General features: G+C 45.6%; 6 protein-coding genes across 6 annotated transcripts in view; 2 read left to right on the top strand and 4 right to left on the bottom strand.

Annotated features, from left to right (window-relative positions):
* Nucleotides 1-964, bottom strand: part of Pmar_PMAR023428 (hypothetical protein) — a gene marked incomplete at both ends in the record, with an annotated part of 1,259 nt that extends 295 nt beyond the window's left edge. Inside the window, 4 exons of the mRNA XM_002783260.1 lie at nt 42-153; nt 429-614; nt 785-876; nt 929-964. Of these exons, the coding sequence (XP_002783306.1) occupies nt 42-153; nt 429-614; nt 785-876; nt 929-964 (426 nt within the window). The remainder of the gene's footprint in view (nt 1-41; nt 154-428; nt 615-784; nt 877-928) is intronic.
* A 1,675-nt stretch (nt 965-2,639) lies between these two features.
* On the top strand, nt 2,640-4,251 carry Pmar_PMAR023429 (hypothetical protein; the record flags this gene model as incomplete). The annotated part of the gene is made up of 4 exons (XM_002783261.1): nt 2,640-3,077; nt 3,685-3,776; nt 3,848-4,026; nt 4,070-4,251. 4 exons carry the CDS (start codon nt 2,640-2,642, stop codon nt 4,249-4,251), a joined length of 891 nt encoding a protein of 296 aa, XP_002783307.1.
* An 856-nt stretch (nt 4,252-5,107) lies between these two features.
* Nucleotides 5,108-5,503, top strand: Pmar_PMAR023430 (hypothetical protein; the record flags this gene model as incomplete). Its single annotated transcript, XM_002783262.1, has 1 exon — nt 5,108-5,503. One exon carries the CDS (start codon nt 5,108-5,110, stop codon nt 5,501-5,503), a length of 396 nt encoding a protein of 131 aa, XP_002783308.1.
* Nucleotides 5,504-6,346: 843 nt separating this feature from the next.
* On the bottom strand, nt 6,347-7,246 carry Pmar_PMAR023431 (5-formyltetrahydrofolate cyclo-ligase, putative; the record flags this gene model as incomplete). The annotated part of the gene is made up of 4 exons (XM_002783263.1): nt 6,347-6,457; nt 6,513-6,780; nt 6,828-6,931; nt 7,067-7,246. The coding sequence occupies 4 exons, from the start codon at nt 7,244-7,246 to the stop codon at nt 6,347-6,349; spliced, it is 663 nt and encodes a 220-aa protein (XP_002783309.1).
* A 1,147-nt stretch (nt 7,247-8,393) lies between these two features.
* Nucleotides 8,394-11,381, bottom strand: Pmar_PMAR023432 (DAZ-associated protein, putative; the record flags this gene model as incomplete). Its single annotated transcript, XM_002783264.1, has 11 exons — nt 8,394-8,519; nt 8,776-8,856; nt 8,914-9,017; nt 9,396-9,514; nt 9,563-9,734; nt 10,212-10,390; nt 10,447-10,567; nt 10,612-10,770; nt 10,908-10,970; nt 11,023-11,081; nt 11,275-11,381. The coding sequence occupies 11 exons, from the start codon at nt 11,379-11,381 to the stop codon at nt 8,394-8,396; spliced, it is 1,290 nt and encodes a 429-aa protein (XP_002783310.1).
* An 898-nt stretch (nt 11,382-12,279) lies between these two features.
* Pmar_PMAR023433 (hypothetical protein) lies at nt 12,280-13,384 on the bottom strand (the record flags this gene model as incomplete). The annotated part of the gene is made up of 8 exons (XM_002783265.1): nt 12,280-12,397; nt 12,489-12,553; nt 12,599-12,679; nt 12,724-12,774; nt 12,822-12,905; nt 12,959-13,013; nt 13,060-13,200; nt 13,248-13,384. The coding sequence occupies 8 exons, from the start codon at nt 13,382-13,384 to the stop codon at nt 12,280-12,282; spliced, it is 732 nt and encodes a 243-aa protein (XP_002783311.1).
* Nucleotides 13,385-16,100: the final 2,716 nt, after the last annotated feature.

Raw genomic sequence — 16,100 nt, forward strand, 5'->3', positions numbered from 1 at the left:
ACACTTCTTTCACTTCACACTACAACCCCCATCATTCTCACCTTCCTCCAGTTGAGTGCCACAGAGTCCCCTTCTGCATGAGCCCGACTCTCGAGGACCTCATCAAAGTCCGTTGCCAACAAGTCTGCCCTCGCCTTTGCTTCCGAGTCGAATCTATCACATGGAACAGCGGTCTTTTAACATCACCCTCAAGTTTCAAGAGCATTAACGCTATCGAAGAAATGATCATCTAATGCAGAAAAATATACATGTGCGTCAGTGACAATGAGAAAAATCTAAGGAAATTCTTGTTGGTTTTTGTACACCTTCTCATTTTTAATTTTCAGTGAGCGAGTTCTCAAGCTCAGCCGAGGAAACCAAATATTTTTTCCAACATTCGCAAATTCCGAGATATACAGACTATCCTAGACCCAGTGTTGAATTACTACACCGCCTGTTGAGCCTCCATCGCCTCCTCTCCTCCAATCAATGGTACATGGGTCCAGTCACACTCTCCATAGAGCTGAGCATCCCTATGGAATGCCCCCACATCTACTCCAGCAAAGGACTCTGCTATTTGAGCATCCAAGGTAGCCCAACGAGCGACTCTATCGTTGTATACAGAGCGAGCCAATCTGAACAACAAGCTCACGTGGGTTGATACCATCTGCGACATCATTACGAACGATACTATAGTCAAATTCAACTGTACACTATGGATATTAAATGTTGTTAATACTAGTGGAGTGAACTGTCCAAATAAGCTCATCGTCGTTGTCGTCATTCCCCCTCCCCCTGTTATGACCGTTCCTTCTCAGCCCTCTTTCTTTCGGCCTTGACCCGCTCCTCATGAAGTCGATCCTTCTCAGCTCTCCAAGCAACAAGTTCGGCAACACTCTGTAACAACAAGAACAGTGTACAGCACCGCCCCCAGTCCTTTGATGACTACAGCCGAGCTTAGCTGAGCGTCCATAGCATATGACATAGCCAGATCTAGTGCATTTTGAGCCCGACTCGCCACTGCTTCGCTCTCGACCGTGCCTGGTGCACAAGTGCTGATGAACTAATGACGACTACTGAAGACGACCCACTCATAGTCTTCTCCGTGATGGCTTCATTACAATTGTAGGTCTTCTCATCAGCCGTAATCACAACACTGATGGGCGTTCTCAGGGTGCCGTTCGACGGCTCTAGAGGCTCGTCTTCCCCTCTATTCGTAGGAACACTGAGAGAATATCACCACTCACTTTCTCAAGGTGAATCGCTGTCAATGAGAGCCTCGTAAACACTCACAACACATCCCCTATAGTACTACTCTTGCGCTTGTTCTTTCTCATGGACTACAGAGACTGCATCGATGACTTCTTGCGAGGCAGCAACAGCAGTAGTAGTAGCAGTTGGGAGGAGCCGATAAGGATCTGCTGCTGTTGCTGCTGTTTCCCTGGGCATCATACCTCCTACCGCTGCTGTAGGACGAGTAATGATATTCTTCAGTACACTAAGAGAAGGACAACATTCACTTGGTTAATATCCATCGTGACGAATGCAGGGCACTTCACCTCATTCATACACTTACAGTTCTGGACTAATTTCGTAGCGTTTCGGTGCTTCAATGGAGTGGTCAATGATGGCCTCGGGAGATTGTCGATAAGAGTTGCAGACGAGCGGAGCCACTTCGGGATATAATCCTTGATGATGACGTGCAGTAGATAGAGAGCACGTTGAGGGGACAACAGCAGCAGCAGCCGAGCTACTAACCGGAACTATAGGCAGTGTGAGAAAATATGCACATGGTCAACCACATATGTTGGTGACAATACGAAAATTCCGAGGAAATTTTGGAAGTTTTCATTCATTTCAAATTTTTTCTACCCGAATTCATATTAGTCAGTGGGAACCTCCTAGGATCAACTGAGGAAACCGGAGATATATTTCAACACTGAGTGTATGAAGGTACCACTGATAACTCGAAAGCAGCTTAAACGTTGAAATTGACAGCGAGTGTCTCCATGAATATGAATAACAATAGTAACAACAGTGAGATGATAATCACGAGCATTACAACTGTCATATAATGACTTTTGCATAATGTGTATTTGTTGACCTAGTGAGACACTCGAATGCTCCTGACAATATGCATCTACAAGATAGGAACCCAACAGCATGATTATGTCTATGACCATTCAACCAGTCAGATTTGAATACTACCAGGACATCTCACGTAAAACTATACACACAGCATGAGGCTAGGTGATGACTTAACCATCGACTGGCACTTTATACACAGTCTAGATTCTCTCACTGCATCTAATCACCCACTCCATAGGAGTATTTTGAAGAACATCAATACTGTGTTATTGGCAAACATTGTCACATATATGAACCGCTTACTTCGTGAAATTCGTAGAGTGTAATAACAGCATTGTCAGGAACGATCCGTGCCTATTTATAAATGTATACTGTCTAGCCGCCGGAATTGCTGAGCTGAGTGAAATTTGGAAACATCATGTCGGAAAGATCAGAATACCGGCAGCACAATTGGCACACTTTGTGCGTTTTTGACTACTCACCGTTTTAACGCGCGCGAAACCGACAAGTCAGCGGAATTAGTAACACGCGTCATTATCGTTACCTTCATTCATTATCCCTTCGACCAGCACATGACGGACGAAAATCGGAATGGAACCATCGTGGGTGAGCTCAGTGGCTTATCAGAGGCCGAGCTAGCGGCTGTACAGGAGCTTCTTGAGAGGACGGCTGAGGAGGCTGCTGTTGATGATGATGATCAATCCTCGAGCTGTTGGGGTGGCCGGCTTACTCTCACTTATAAACCCTCGATGACCCGAAGGAGAAATACTGTGCCCGACTGCCGAGTCGCATTACCCATAACAGAGACGAGACCACCCAAGATTGCCGACAGGATCTTCGCGAACGCCATGATAAGTCTGAGTAGTGAGCATAGGGCACTTTGGAGGCAGGCTGAGAGGGAGCTCAAGAATACTCCTGATGGGAGGGCGACAAGTCAATTGCGCAATAGGAGATTTTCAATGCCGGATGTCCCACTGAATGTCGAGGCGGAGAAGAAGTCCGGGAAAAAAGTGATACCATTGATTCCCAGTGGAATTGTATCGTCGCTTGGCTTGGATGATTTGGAGGAATCTGTTAATACTAACAAACACCACAGTGATACCGTGAGGAGATGTAGTATAGTATCGACGACCTCGGGATGGAGCACAGGCAGACAGCAACAACAACAACAGCAGCAGTATGGTTCTGGCTTCACTACAGTGGACAACTCGTCAAACTCGGTGGCCGCTGCAAATGATGATGACTTTTGCTAAACCTATTTCTTGCAGCATACCGAGTATATATACCATTGCTGTTCATTACTCCAGTGATTATTAATTACCTGCTTTTAGCAGCAGATTTTTGGAGGCATTGGCTTGGTCCATTATTCTTGCCGACAGCATAATGTGATTGGTTTCATCCGTATAGCCTTTCCTGTGCGATCACTGTGGTAAACACGGAGAGCTTGGTTTCTCCTTCTTCTACTACTACCACCAGCACTTGTTGAGTTCCTGCCGGGATATCAAGCATGGTATGGTACACCGTTTCGATATGTCAGCTAATATTCCACAATGTCTCGGCGACTGTTCATAGTGTACACACTACTCCTGCTCACAATTTCAGTCGATCGGATTCTAGGTAACCACAAGCAAACACACCGTGTCGGGATATTGTCACTTTTCAGCCTCTACACCTTCCAACACTAGCTCTCTCGCTGCGGTCTCTGACAGGTAATCACAGCGGGCTCGGCAGTTACTCGATAGTTGCGATTCATAGTGTCGTATGTTATCACTCTTATCAGATCTGACCCTAGCAATTTCAGCCAGCTAGCTTCCCGACGTCGTCGTGGGAGGAGACGTAGGCTCAGACGTGAAGAGATGAACTCAGCCGTCGAAGCGGAAAGCTCTTCGATGATGAACCAGAAGCAATTCAATTCATGGCTCGATAACCTTTTCTTGAATGCTGAGAGGAATAGACGAGGTGAGAATTATCGTCGCAACCGCCTAGTGCAGCACCACCTCAGATGAGATGCGTCTCATGGAACAGAGGGATCCCATTTTGAGCCGGTATGACCCTGAGACCATGCCCCTCGATGGCAACTCGGGTCATCACCAGCAACGACACCATCATCGAGGAGCTTTCTTCGAGAGTGCTGATGACGCTGCAAATGCTGATTATGATGATGCTGAGCTTGGTTGGGATTGAGTGGATCATGCATTAACGTTGTTGTCTGTCAATTTTATGTTGTGTTTGTTACTATACCAGTACCACTCCTCTGCGAATCAGCCAATATTCGTATCAAGTCATGGGATGCCACCATTTGATAATACAGGTCGGCCTGATTGTATCAGTAGCCCTGCAGGTGACGCAACAGAGGAGTTCTGCATTGGATGGTAACACTGCTGTCAATTTCCAATGCACGGAGAATTATTGCAATCCCGAATTGATCGGATGCCTGAATGACCATGAAGGCCCTGAGGCAGACGGTCCCGAAGGTATGGCTCGATGTGGCTTGACTCAGAGGAGTGCGAACGTCCTTAGGAGGCGATGGTAACCGATGTGCTGAAGTTATACGTTGTGTGTATGGGAAGCAAACGCTAGACCTATCAGAAGTAGTGTTGTTAGGTTGAAGTAGCGAATTTGGTTTCTTCTATTCAGTCACGTGCAGTGGACTATCAACAATGCTTTGCCGGACAGAAGCTGCACGGAGAGACATCACAGTACGGAGTACTAAAGAGGTGCATTGCTGCTAAGAGCTGTGTTAAAGGCAGATGACGACTCCAATGATCATGTGGCCACATGCTATCGTAACCACCTTAGTGTGTTCCAATATGCTTGTCGTATCGGAGGGTTGTTGAGTTGTTCCACAGTGTGGCGGAGGGAACATCACACACATATGTGTACGGCGCCGCATAGCTATACAGTAGCAACAGCAATGTCAAAGTCATCAGAATCAATCTGGTGTTGTTCAGAAGAGTGCGATAGCCTTCAAGAAGGACTTCCCTGAGTGTGTATTTCTCTCCATCCATCAGTTTATTCATCCCAGTCTGCGATAAATCAAATGCGTTCCTTCATTCTCTCCCTATCAGCCTTCATTGCAACTCTCGCACTGGCGTCCGCCACTGAAGACCCATGTGCTCAGATGTGTTCATATGTAGAGGGCTGTGCTAACTCAAAGTACGATTCCTACTGCAAGACTTGGCAGTCTCCTTCTGTCTGCTTTGGTCTGATTAAGAAATCTGATGGGTCGATATGCTTCGAGCCCACTGATGCTGATTGTGTTGGGGAGTCTATTGCCTGCGGCGAGCAGCAGCCCTCTGCGGCACCTGGTACCACAGTCATGGAGGGTACCACAGGAGTGCCTATGACTACCACTGCCAGCGTCGAGTCTTCTGGTGCCTCGACCTCATCAGCTCGTCAAACTTCCACCGTTGTCGAGACCACTCAATCTGAGTAACTCTGAACTCACTAACGGGAAACCGTTCCTTTCATTTCATTGAACTTTTACCTAATGTCTGAGCAAAATCTGCCCTGCATTCTTACACATGCTGTTTTTGTGTTGAGACTCAATTGCACCTTTTGAATGTCAAGTTCGTTTTTGCAATCACCGATTTCGTCGGGAAGTGTCAAGGCAGATGCACGAATCAGAAACGGTAAGGCCATATTTGCTCTTGGAACTTTCAATTCCGTTGAAGACCATAACTTCAATCTATTCTATAGTTGCACCGCAAGCATGGAATAGAATCGATTCTCCTGATGAGAATCGTTGGAGGCTGCAATGTGCATCCAACAGGATTGTAAGTCCTCTAACGAAATTGGTGGTTTGAATTCGAAATTGACAAAAACGAAATCGAGCTCTCTATCGATCCCAGGCGAATTTGAAAGTTCCCCAGTAAGATTGACAAACTGAGAGACGAAAAGACCGCAAGCCAGCGCTCTCATAGTTTTCCAGGATCTATTTTCTATCCGTGCGTGGTTTGCGTTCTAACTCACTACACAGAGTTTACAGTATGTCGCTTGCAACCCGGCCACAGCCAGATCAATGAGAAAGCTACACGAAGCGCTCCGCTTGAAGCGCATCATGAGAAGCTATCCTCATGATCTCTTGCCAAGAAATCCCAGAGCTTGGAACCGATAGAAAAATCCAGACCTGCGAATTTTCAGGTTTCTGTGGAGAGGACAACGTCCATTCCTTTCCAGACAGGACTGATCAATGAATGGATTCATCCTCAACTCCAAATTGACTATAGTTATTCGATCATCAAAGGCGCACACTGAGTTACAATAAGAAACCCAAAAATCACTGAAAGACATCATGCTGGAGCTTCCGACTTCTTTCGACAATTCGCTCCTCGGTGACCACATAGTCGACTGGAAAGTCTTTAGCAGAAACAGGTATCTCATCAAGAATCTGAAGTACATAGGTCACGACACACCTTCCACGAACACTCTAAAAACACCATCACCTCACACTCGAATGCTGGGGCTATCAGCAAAGGCATGCTTCCAGTCTTAGCCGAGAATCGAGCCAAGTAGCGGTCGTAAAATCCTTTGCCTCTTCCCAGTCTGCGACAATGAATATCGAACCCAAGTCCCGGCACCAAAATGACGTTTAGCGCGGGAGGACGACAGTCCATTGCATTCACTCTAGCCTCCCCAGTCGACGGGTTGATGAAATCTGGTTCTGGTATACCCCACGTTGTACGAGGGAACGATGATATATCATTAAGGCTCCTGATAGAGTTAATGCCAGCCATGCCGTGTAGAGGCGTTATCATCACTTGGCCTCTAGAAGTTCCATATCGTTGCTACCATGGATGGTCTTCGGCACAAAGACTCTCTTACCGCTTTTGAATGCATCGGCGACCAAACGTTCAGTCTGTACCTACTCATAATAACAACTTCATATCTTCATCACTGGCGTTCACACTATGAGTCATATTATCAGTGACTTCATACTATGAGGTTGAACTACTTAGAATCGTCGACCGTCCCAATGACTATGCCCTCATTCTCTCACCTCCCCCTGAGGCATCGAGAGGAATACTCCCACTGCTTGGGCTTCTTTCCAAACAAGCATATCCAATATTTTATCTACTATGAAGCCCGACTTCTCAACCACTAGGGATTGGGGTATTCCTTGCACCCTCTGTTTGATCATGCGTCTAGTTGCTTTCTTTGCTGCTATCAATGATGACATAGCCTCAGAATTGTCACTCATATCCAACAACAACCACTACCCAAACACTCATCAACAACTGTAGGACTTATTCTATGTACTCTATAAGAAGGGAGAGAGCATCGGCTCAAAGTCAGATCATGCTGAGTTGCTCAACAGTGGTGAGCGTTGGGAAGCGAGTTGGACGAGCTCAACGGAGATCGGCTTAAACCATCCCAGGAAAATGCAGACTATAGCATGTCCGCTGTCAAGTTGTTCACCAACGACCATCTCGATGACCTCAACGACTCGGCACTACAATCCAATGAAAGACGATACGCAGCGCTTGATCGAGCTACATACAACCATTCCTGATCCAGTTGAAGTAACACCACAGTAGCGATCAAACACTCGCAAGACAAACGGACATACAGGGAAATGATAGCGTTCAAGTCTTGCAATGCTCATCGGCGGTTCTTAGGTTCGTCTCTCGATCTGTTCTTGAATACTCCGCTTCCTTTCCGACTCTTAAAGAAGCCCGGCATGCTTCTTGATTACGCATGATTGATTCAAGCATACCCATGCACTGAAGACACTCCCAATACTAATTGGTGCTCTCTCGAATTCAGTAGTCACTAAGCATGATGAGTCATCTCGTACATCTAGAATAGTTCTTCCTGGAAAGTCGTTTTCGCGACGACCAAAGGCCGTGACTGCAAGAATTCGCTGATATCCCCTCCCACATCAGATACTTATGAGTGATACACTCAGACGTAACAAGTAAGCCCTCAATCAGCTGTTTGAAGACTAGTAGGAGGATAACGCTGTAATAACTCTAAGCTCAACAATACTGTACTGTAGACGGCGTAAGCTCACTAACAGCTGTTATTGATAAGACCATCATACAACAACTACTCAAGTAATGCATCATCATCATTGTTCTCTATTCCTCCTCCTTCTTCCCTATCGAAACATAGCTCGAGAACTAATTCATACACACCTTACAATGATCGAGACCACGAGATAAGTAACAACACCAGTAGCAAAGTATTCATCATGGGCATGACTATTATCATCATCATCACGACCATCAACCACAAGCACAACAACATCTGTAATACATCCTCCTCCTCCTCCTCCTCTACCAATTCATAGTAATAGTATAGTAATTGAATTGTATTAATGGTCGTCAATAGGGACTGCTGGACCTCCCCCTCCGTCCTCTTTCTTCCACTGCCGCATCCTCCTCCCCCTTCTTTATCTGCACTTTAATACGTCGACCATTAGCCGCCACGAAGCCGTTCATCTCAGCGACCTGAATCAAATACCCTCACACGCATATCAGCCACGTTTTCATCGTTGTGATGTTCGTAACGAGAGCAGCATATTCTATCACTCCTAGAAACAAGATTTACACACATGCAATAGTACCATATTCCACACAACCAGCTGTCCCATTCCTGCTGTCTTATCATCAACCTTTCTGTTTATACATTCTCCCTACACAGTTCGTGTCGAGTTGATATTCCAGACATTCAAGTCAAACGCTTATACTAAGCCCATAATATTACCGCACGTCCCGCAGATTGTGCATTATCATAGGAGATGAAGCCGTAACCACGCGATAAGCCAGTATGCTTATCAACCACCACCTTACATGACGACAGTACACTCCTCATGAACGACGAGTGATCAGTTCCCCTCGATACCTTAGCGGAAACAATATTCCCGAAACTTGAGAAATGATCTCGTAAATCGTCCTCAGTCCAAGCGTCCGGTACCCAGAATACGAATACGTTAGCACCAGGAGGACCTACAAAATGACAATATCGGCGCCAGAAAAATATATGAAAAAAGTTAGATCGCTTTCGAGGAATATGAATATTCTCTCAGTTGGATTGAAATCCAATACTTGTGCTGCGTACAGCTACTATCCGACACCGATGAGCCAACTCCATAGTATGTCCATAGTATTGTAGGAATATATGCATATGGTCAACTACATGTGTTCGTGGCAGTAAAGAAAATGTGGGAAATCCATGTCGGTTTTCCTGCACTTCTACCCTCATTCGTGTGTCAATTTTCACAATATTACGAGGCAGCTCCTGAGCTCAGCTGAGGAAACCAACCATATATTCCAACACTGATCGATCTCCTACCCCGCTGACGACACGGCCGAGAGTACTCCTACCTTTAGTCTGAGGAGCTGTGTGTACATTAATCGGATTCCTGAACTCTGCGGGCATCTCCCACTGCACTTCATTGGTGCGAGCATTGTGATAATAAGGAGTGTCGTCCATCGTGAAGTACCTGTTCAGCGATTCATACAGTACTGACGACTTAAGCTCATCATATCACTCAGTCCAGACCCCAGCAGTCCTTGGTGCTTGAGTTCCTGATGGAGATCCCCCTCTAATCCCGTTTATAGTAGGAGTATCCAGCCTCCCCGGTGATGTTAATGATGAAGTAGCACCATTTATTGGTAAGGATGCAGCCGCACCAGCCATCAAACGTAAGCCAGTAGCACCTACTGCTTCAGACGTAAAAGCTCGGTTCGGCACACATCGAAATTCCTTATCACGCGCTCAGTATTGAGATTGATTTTATGAGTATACCACCCATATTACTAGCAGGATCAGCTGCCATCCCAGCCTTGAATAACGGCCGTGACGTTCCACCTGCTGCAATCAAAGGCGGCGAGCCACCATAGCCCGACGACGATGTAGTGGGGTCGTAAGCTCCTACAATTGTATAGTACAGCACACGGATATTGGACGGGGAGCATATAGCGTATTCACTGAAAGCCAGTGTAGGAAAATGTACACATGGTCAACTACGTGTGTCGGTGACAGTACAAAAATTTTGACCGAATTTTCGGATTTTTTTTTCGTTTCTTAGCACTTCTACCCTAGTTCGTATATTAACTCCTATAATTAGGGAGGAAACTCCTGAGCTCAGCTGAGGAGAGCGAACATAAATTCCAACACGACTACAAGTCTACGCTTACCCCCCTCATAGCCATGCTGCTGCTGCTGATGATGAGCGTTTCTATCGGCTTTGGCTGCCCTTGATTCGGCCACCTTCACCTCGAGTGGCCTTTGGGACCCCTCAACTGTGACACGACCGTTGACCTCTCGAATTGCCTTCAGCGCATCTTCCTTTTCCGCAAACCGAACGAATGCATATCTGATTAGATGACCCATGAGTTGCTCGAGGTGTGGTATGGGCTTGGCCCCTATTACAAGGCATGCGGTCCCGGTACATGCACTTCATTGATTCGCCCGAATGGTTCAAAAATAGTCCGAAGCTCCTCTTCCTGGGTCCCTGGTCCCAACCCCGATACGAACAACTTCGTATCACCACCTACCACTACCCTAACCCTGGTTATTGCGACACACTCTAGTTACCTGTTGCCACCACTTCCCCATGCATACCAAGCCTTTCCGCTTCACCTTGGGCTAGCGATACTGACAGCGGTATATGGGACTGAGCAAAGGACATGTCATTAACACTCTCAACATCGTTATCAATACAACTAGTAGAGGTATTATGACAAAGACGATAGCCTGAATGACGAGGAGGGGCAAGTGAATGATGCGATAATACTGACTGCTACTACCCCATAATACTCTGCCCGCTACTTAGATATACAAAAACAACAACCCCTCAAGTGCTGCTACATCGCTCCTTGGTAGCTGAGTACCATTCAATGCCTTGATCGCTGCCATGCCAGATGGGATATCTCGAAACCGTACGAAGGCCATACCTATCATTCAGACAAACACCACTCTCATTACTACTAACACAACCATTATTACCTCTACTCTGCATCGTCGACCTATCCCTCAATATAAACACATCTTCTACCATACCATACCTAACAATATCACATGGCTACAGCTACAGCATCGCACAGCACCGAAGATAACTGCGACATAATCCCAACGGTAACTCATGCTACAACATTCACAGGATATATATCGAGACTACCTGGGGTCATCGACCAAGTCAAACCCGTGTATTCTTTTAACAACGCCCCCCTCGTTTACAATGAAATCTCGTAGACCTACTCTTCAAAAACAGCTCTCAAGTCGGACTCTGGGTAGTGGACTGGGAGTCCTCTCACGAACAGTTTAACGGAAGTAGACTCCATTCGGTCAGCAGCCATGCTGGGCATTCAACACGGGCAACAAACTCTTGTGCAATAATCAACGTTACCGCCCATCACATCGGTGTACCAGGTAAATGATATCCCCATCGAGAGGCAAATGAGTTTGTTGATAACGGGATCGACTTCATCCTACAATTCATCAACCTACATTGCAAACGCCAGCAGACTCAAGTTCAGAGGCCCATAACGACAGCATGAAATGCACAGCTTCCCATACCACTCCATTAGCAATTATCCAGTGACTTAAACGCAAGATATGATTAGTAATAGAGTACGACAAACAGCATGATATCGCTCATGGGGTAGCGTACTGCTGCTGCTGCTCACTCTCCTGAGCAGACTCCTTCAACAGACAGTTCGGTTTCACGAGTGCCATCAAGTCCCCCTTCACTTCGTCCTTCACAAATACTACTATGAACAATACAGAGTTGATGAGTGATGCCAGGCCCAGTGTGGTGAATAAAGGCGAGCAGGTTTCTGAGAGTAAACACGAATGCAATACCACCAGCAAGCACGAACAAAGGTACCTGTGCCTCCCGTAGCTGCCAACACTATCTGTACTCCTGCTAGTATTATCAACACTAGAGCCTTCAACTGTGAGCTCAGTCGACCGAGGAACATCTTACTCCTTGCTACATCGTCGCGAGCCGTCCACGAAGATAAGGTCTGATATAACACTACATGGAGCCTTTCCAACCACACCGAATACAAACTTATGCTCATAAAAGGGATCATCTTTTCACATAGCGAGGAACACTCTCATTAGCAGGTTTCCCATGTAAATGTCATATTAGAAACATTTCCCCCATCGTTATCGACCCATCGGGGACGTTATCCCTCGAAGCTACATAGGCCTCTGCGGTCAACTAGGGGGAATTTTCTCAAATTTTTTCAACAGAATTTTTCACAGGTTTACCAGAGTGTTGCCCATCCTACCGGTAGGACCAAGGCTGCCAGTATAACCATTGCCACTAGGGATACTAAGCTCTGCGTTGTGCACCCTCCGAAGAGGAACATTCCCCCTACCACAAAATTGCCGAAAACCCCAAAAACTGCACACATGCCGTACCTGAGCCCATATCGATTTCGAAAGGGTAGTAGTTGACCACTTACGCTGCAATGCCAAAGACACCAGCACGTTTGACCCCAACGTAAACACTTTTGGTTAGACGCAGCGCCTGAACGATTCGACAGTGGGAATCAGGTTATGGTTCATACCACACCTCATGGAAATTAGAGCCTTTAGCCAGTTTACCATTCAAGGTGATGTCTTCCACAATACCACCTTTAACAGGTACTTTTATCTGTTAAGCATTAATTAGCAATGGTCGCTAATGCCGAGCTGTACCTCTGTCGTCCTCTGCATGTCTTTGCTCAAACGACCTTCTTTATAAAGCTCCTGAGTGTATCACCATGACGATTATTGAAAGAGAGAAACTCAATCACATTCAAGTCGATTCGGCCATCTGCGATCACATCATCGTCCTTTATTATCTCCATCAATACCTCTCCAACAGGACCTCGAGCATCCTAACACGACCACCACTACTCGAATAAGCCCTATTTGGGGGGGATGGTCTCACCTCGATGGCTCCGATCACCCAAGTGAATTCTCCTTCCTTTTTAGCAAAAGTGTGCCTATCATACCGTATACAGCCTCACTACGAGCCCTACCAAATCTTACTCGGTTCGACCCGATTCGGATGATAATCGCGCAAACTCTTCAGCTTTTCCATTATGCATAACACCTTTCATCACCACCCTTAGAATAGCATCGTCCCCCTTCCGATTGGTTATGGCCACGAGTTCACCAGTGAAGACGAACCTGTCACTACAGGCCTCGAATTACGCCGAGGATACCACGCCATTTACACATCGGCGATGACGCCTCCAACACTAGCTCTCTTGGCTGGATGGTAAAGCCAAACTATCGTTCCTGCTATGGTAGCGCCGAGTACCACAAGGAAGCCCATAGTCCACAGCTGAAGCCCAACGGCCGGTTTGCTCATAACACGCCCACCTTCTAGCCTGATGAGCGAAATACACTCTGTTGAGTTTAAGCCAGAACGGAAGGCCAAGGGAATTCCCATTCGTGGAAGTGTGGTCTTACTTGTTTTCGAGGCGCGTGACGGTATCAAGCTCGGTGTTGAGTTTAGTCTCAGTCTTCGAAATGATGTTCAACAGTGTCGCGAAAGGATCTAAACAATAGTTGTTACGATGGCCAGTGAGATGGCATACAACTCCACCTTGTGTGGTAGGCTTATGACGTGTATCATTGACGTGAAGCCTTAATACAAGATGGCGACCATCACTCTGTGTAAGTAGTAGTAGTGTTTGTATGGAAGTAAGCCATGACAACAAGTGCATGAGTATTAGCTAATTTCAATAGAGGGATTGTTAGGAGCAAAGGAGACCAAGACAACTGGTACCTTATCGTTGACTGGCACTATGAGCCCTCTCTATTTCTGAGCTAACACACAGCAAGCAGTCGATGGTAGAAGGGGAACCCTTCGCCCACGACGCGAAGCAATAAATGCAACCTTGCATAATGGGAAGCTCATAATAACATCAACGACCATGATTCAAGCACGAACGTGATGAGCTTCCAGATTGAAATCGATCAACTGGGCGCAGTGTGTTTCACTCCGCTACAGCGCGCTTTCTCTACAGCCGCTTGAGATGTTGCAGTGAGCTCGGCGAGGTATCATACCACACCAGGCTCAATATCTCTTGGATCACACTATTGTGTCGTGTAGTTGCAGTAATTTCTTATATAAGATAATAATAATTTCTTAATAATTTCTAATATAAGAGTGAAACATGGAGGGATGTCATTATGAACGATTCTCTTTCTGTTGATGTATAGCATTAGATCAGGAGCGGAGTTATAGATATATTCCCCTAGTAAAAGTTGGTATTTTGAGGCGCAATCTTAACACGTGTATGCTAAGAATATGTGGAGAAAACGTTTTACCGGTCTTCGACTTCTCACTAACTACGAAGAGTTAGGCCCTGAAACTTGGAGGTCATATCAGGTGAAGCATAAGTACATACCTCCTTGAGCCGCAAGATGATACTCGTTGTGGTGGCTGTGCACGAGTCGAAAAACCGGATATGCTAAGAATATGTGGAGGGGTGTATTGATGATACCACTGGTATCATATTCACACGCATATCTACTGAGCAGCAGATCTCTAGCATCGCGCAGGAGTATCACGAACATTTCATATGTCGTAACATAATGAGCAATGAAAAGGGGTTCCGAGTTCCAATCAAAATTTTCAACGAAGGAAAATTCTTCTTACGAACTCAAGAAATTACTGTAGCTACACGACACTATAGTGTGATCCAAGAGATATTGAGTCTGGTGTGGTATCATATTCACATGCATATCTACTGAGCAGCAGATCTCTAGCATCGCGCAGGAGTATCACGAACATTTCATATGTCGTAACATAATGAGCAATGAAAAGGGTTTCCGAGTTCCAATCAGAATTTTCAACGAAGGAAAATTCTTCTTACGAACTCAACATATCTCTGCAGCTACACGACACTATAGTGTGATCCAAGAGATATTGAGTCTGGTGTGGTATCATATTCACATGCATATCTACTGAGCAGCAGATCTCTAGCATCGCGCAGGAGTATCACGAACATTTCATATGTCGTAACATAATGAGCAATGAAAAGGGGTTCCGAGTTCCAATCAAAATTTTCAACGAAGGAAAATTCTTCTTACGAACTCAAGAAATTACTGTAGCTACACGACACTATAGTGTGATCCAAGAGATATTGAGTCTGGTGTGGTATCATATTCACATGCATATCTACTGAGCAGCAGATCTCTAGCATCGCGCAGGAGTATCACGAACATTTCATATGTCGTAACATAATGAGCAATGAGAAGGGTTTCCGAGTTCCAATCAGAATTTTCAACGAAGGAAAATTCTTCTTACGAACTCAACACATCTCTGCAGCTACACGACATTATAGTGTGATCCAAGAGATATTGAGTCTGGTGTGGTATCATATTCACATGCATATCTACTGAGCAGCAGATCTCTAGCATCGTGCAGGAGTATCACGAACATTTCATATGTCGTAACATAATGAGAACTGAAAAGGGCTTCCGAGTTCCAATGAGAATTTTCAACGAAGGAAAATTCTTCTTACGAACTCAGCAAATTACTGTAGCTACACGACACTATAGTGTGATCCAAGAGATATTGAGTCTGGTGTGGTATCATATTCACATGCATATCTACTGAGCAGCAGATCTCTAGCATCGCGCAGGAGTATCACGAACATTTCATATGTCGTAACATAATGAGCAATGAAAAGGGTTTCCGAGTTCCAATCAGAATTTTCAACGAAGGAAAATTCTTCTTACGAACTCAACATATCTCTGCAGCTACACGACACTATAGTGTGATCCAAGAGATATTGAGTCTGGTGTGGTATCATATTCACATGCATATCTACTGAGCAGCAGATCTCTAGCATCGCGCAGGAGTATCACGAACATTTCATATGTCGTAACATAATGAGCAATGAAAAGGGTTTCCGAGTTCCAATCAGAATTTTCAACGAAGGAAAATTCTTCTTACGAACTCAACATATCTCTGCAGCTACACGACACTATAGTGTGATCCAAGAGATATTGAGTCTGGTGTGGTATCATATTCACATGCATATCTACTGAGCAGCAGATCTCTAGCATCGCGC

Source organism: Perkinsus marinus (genome assembly GCF_000006405.1).
Source record: "Perkinsus marinus ATCC 50983 genomic scaffold scf_1104296937140, whole genome shotgun sequence".
NCBI lineage: Eukaryota > Perkinsozoa > Perkinsida > Perkinsidae > Perkinsus > Perkinsus marinus.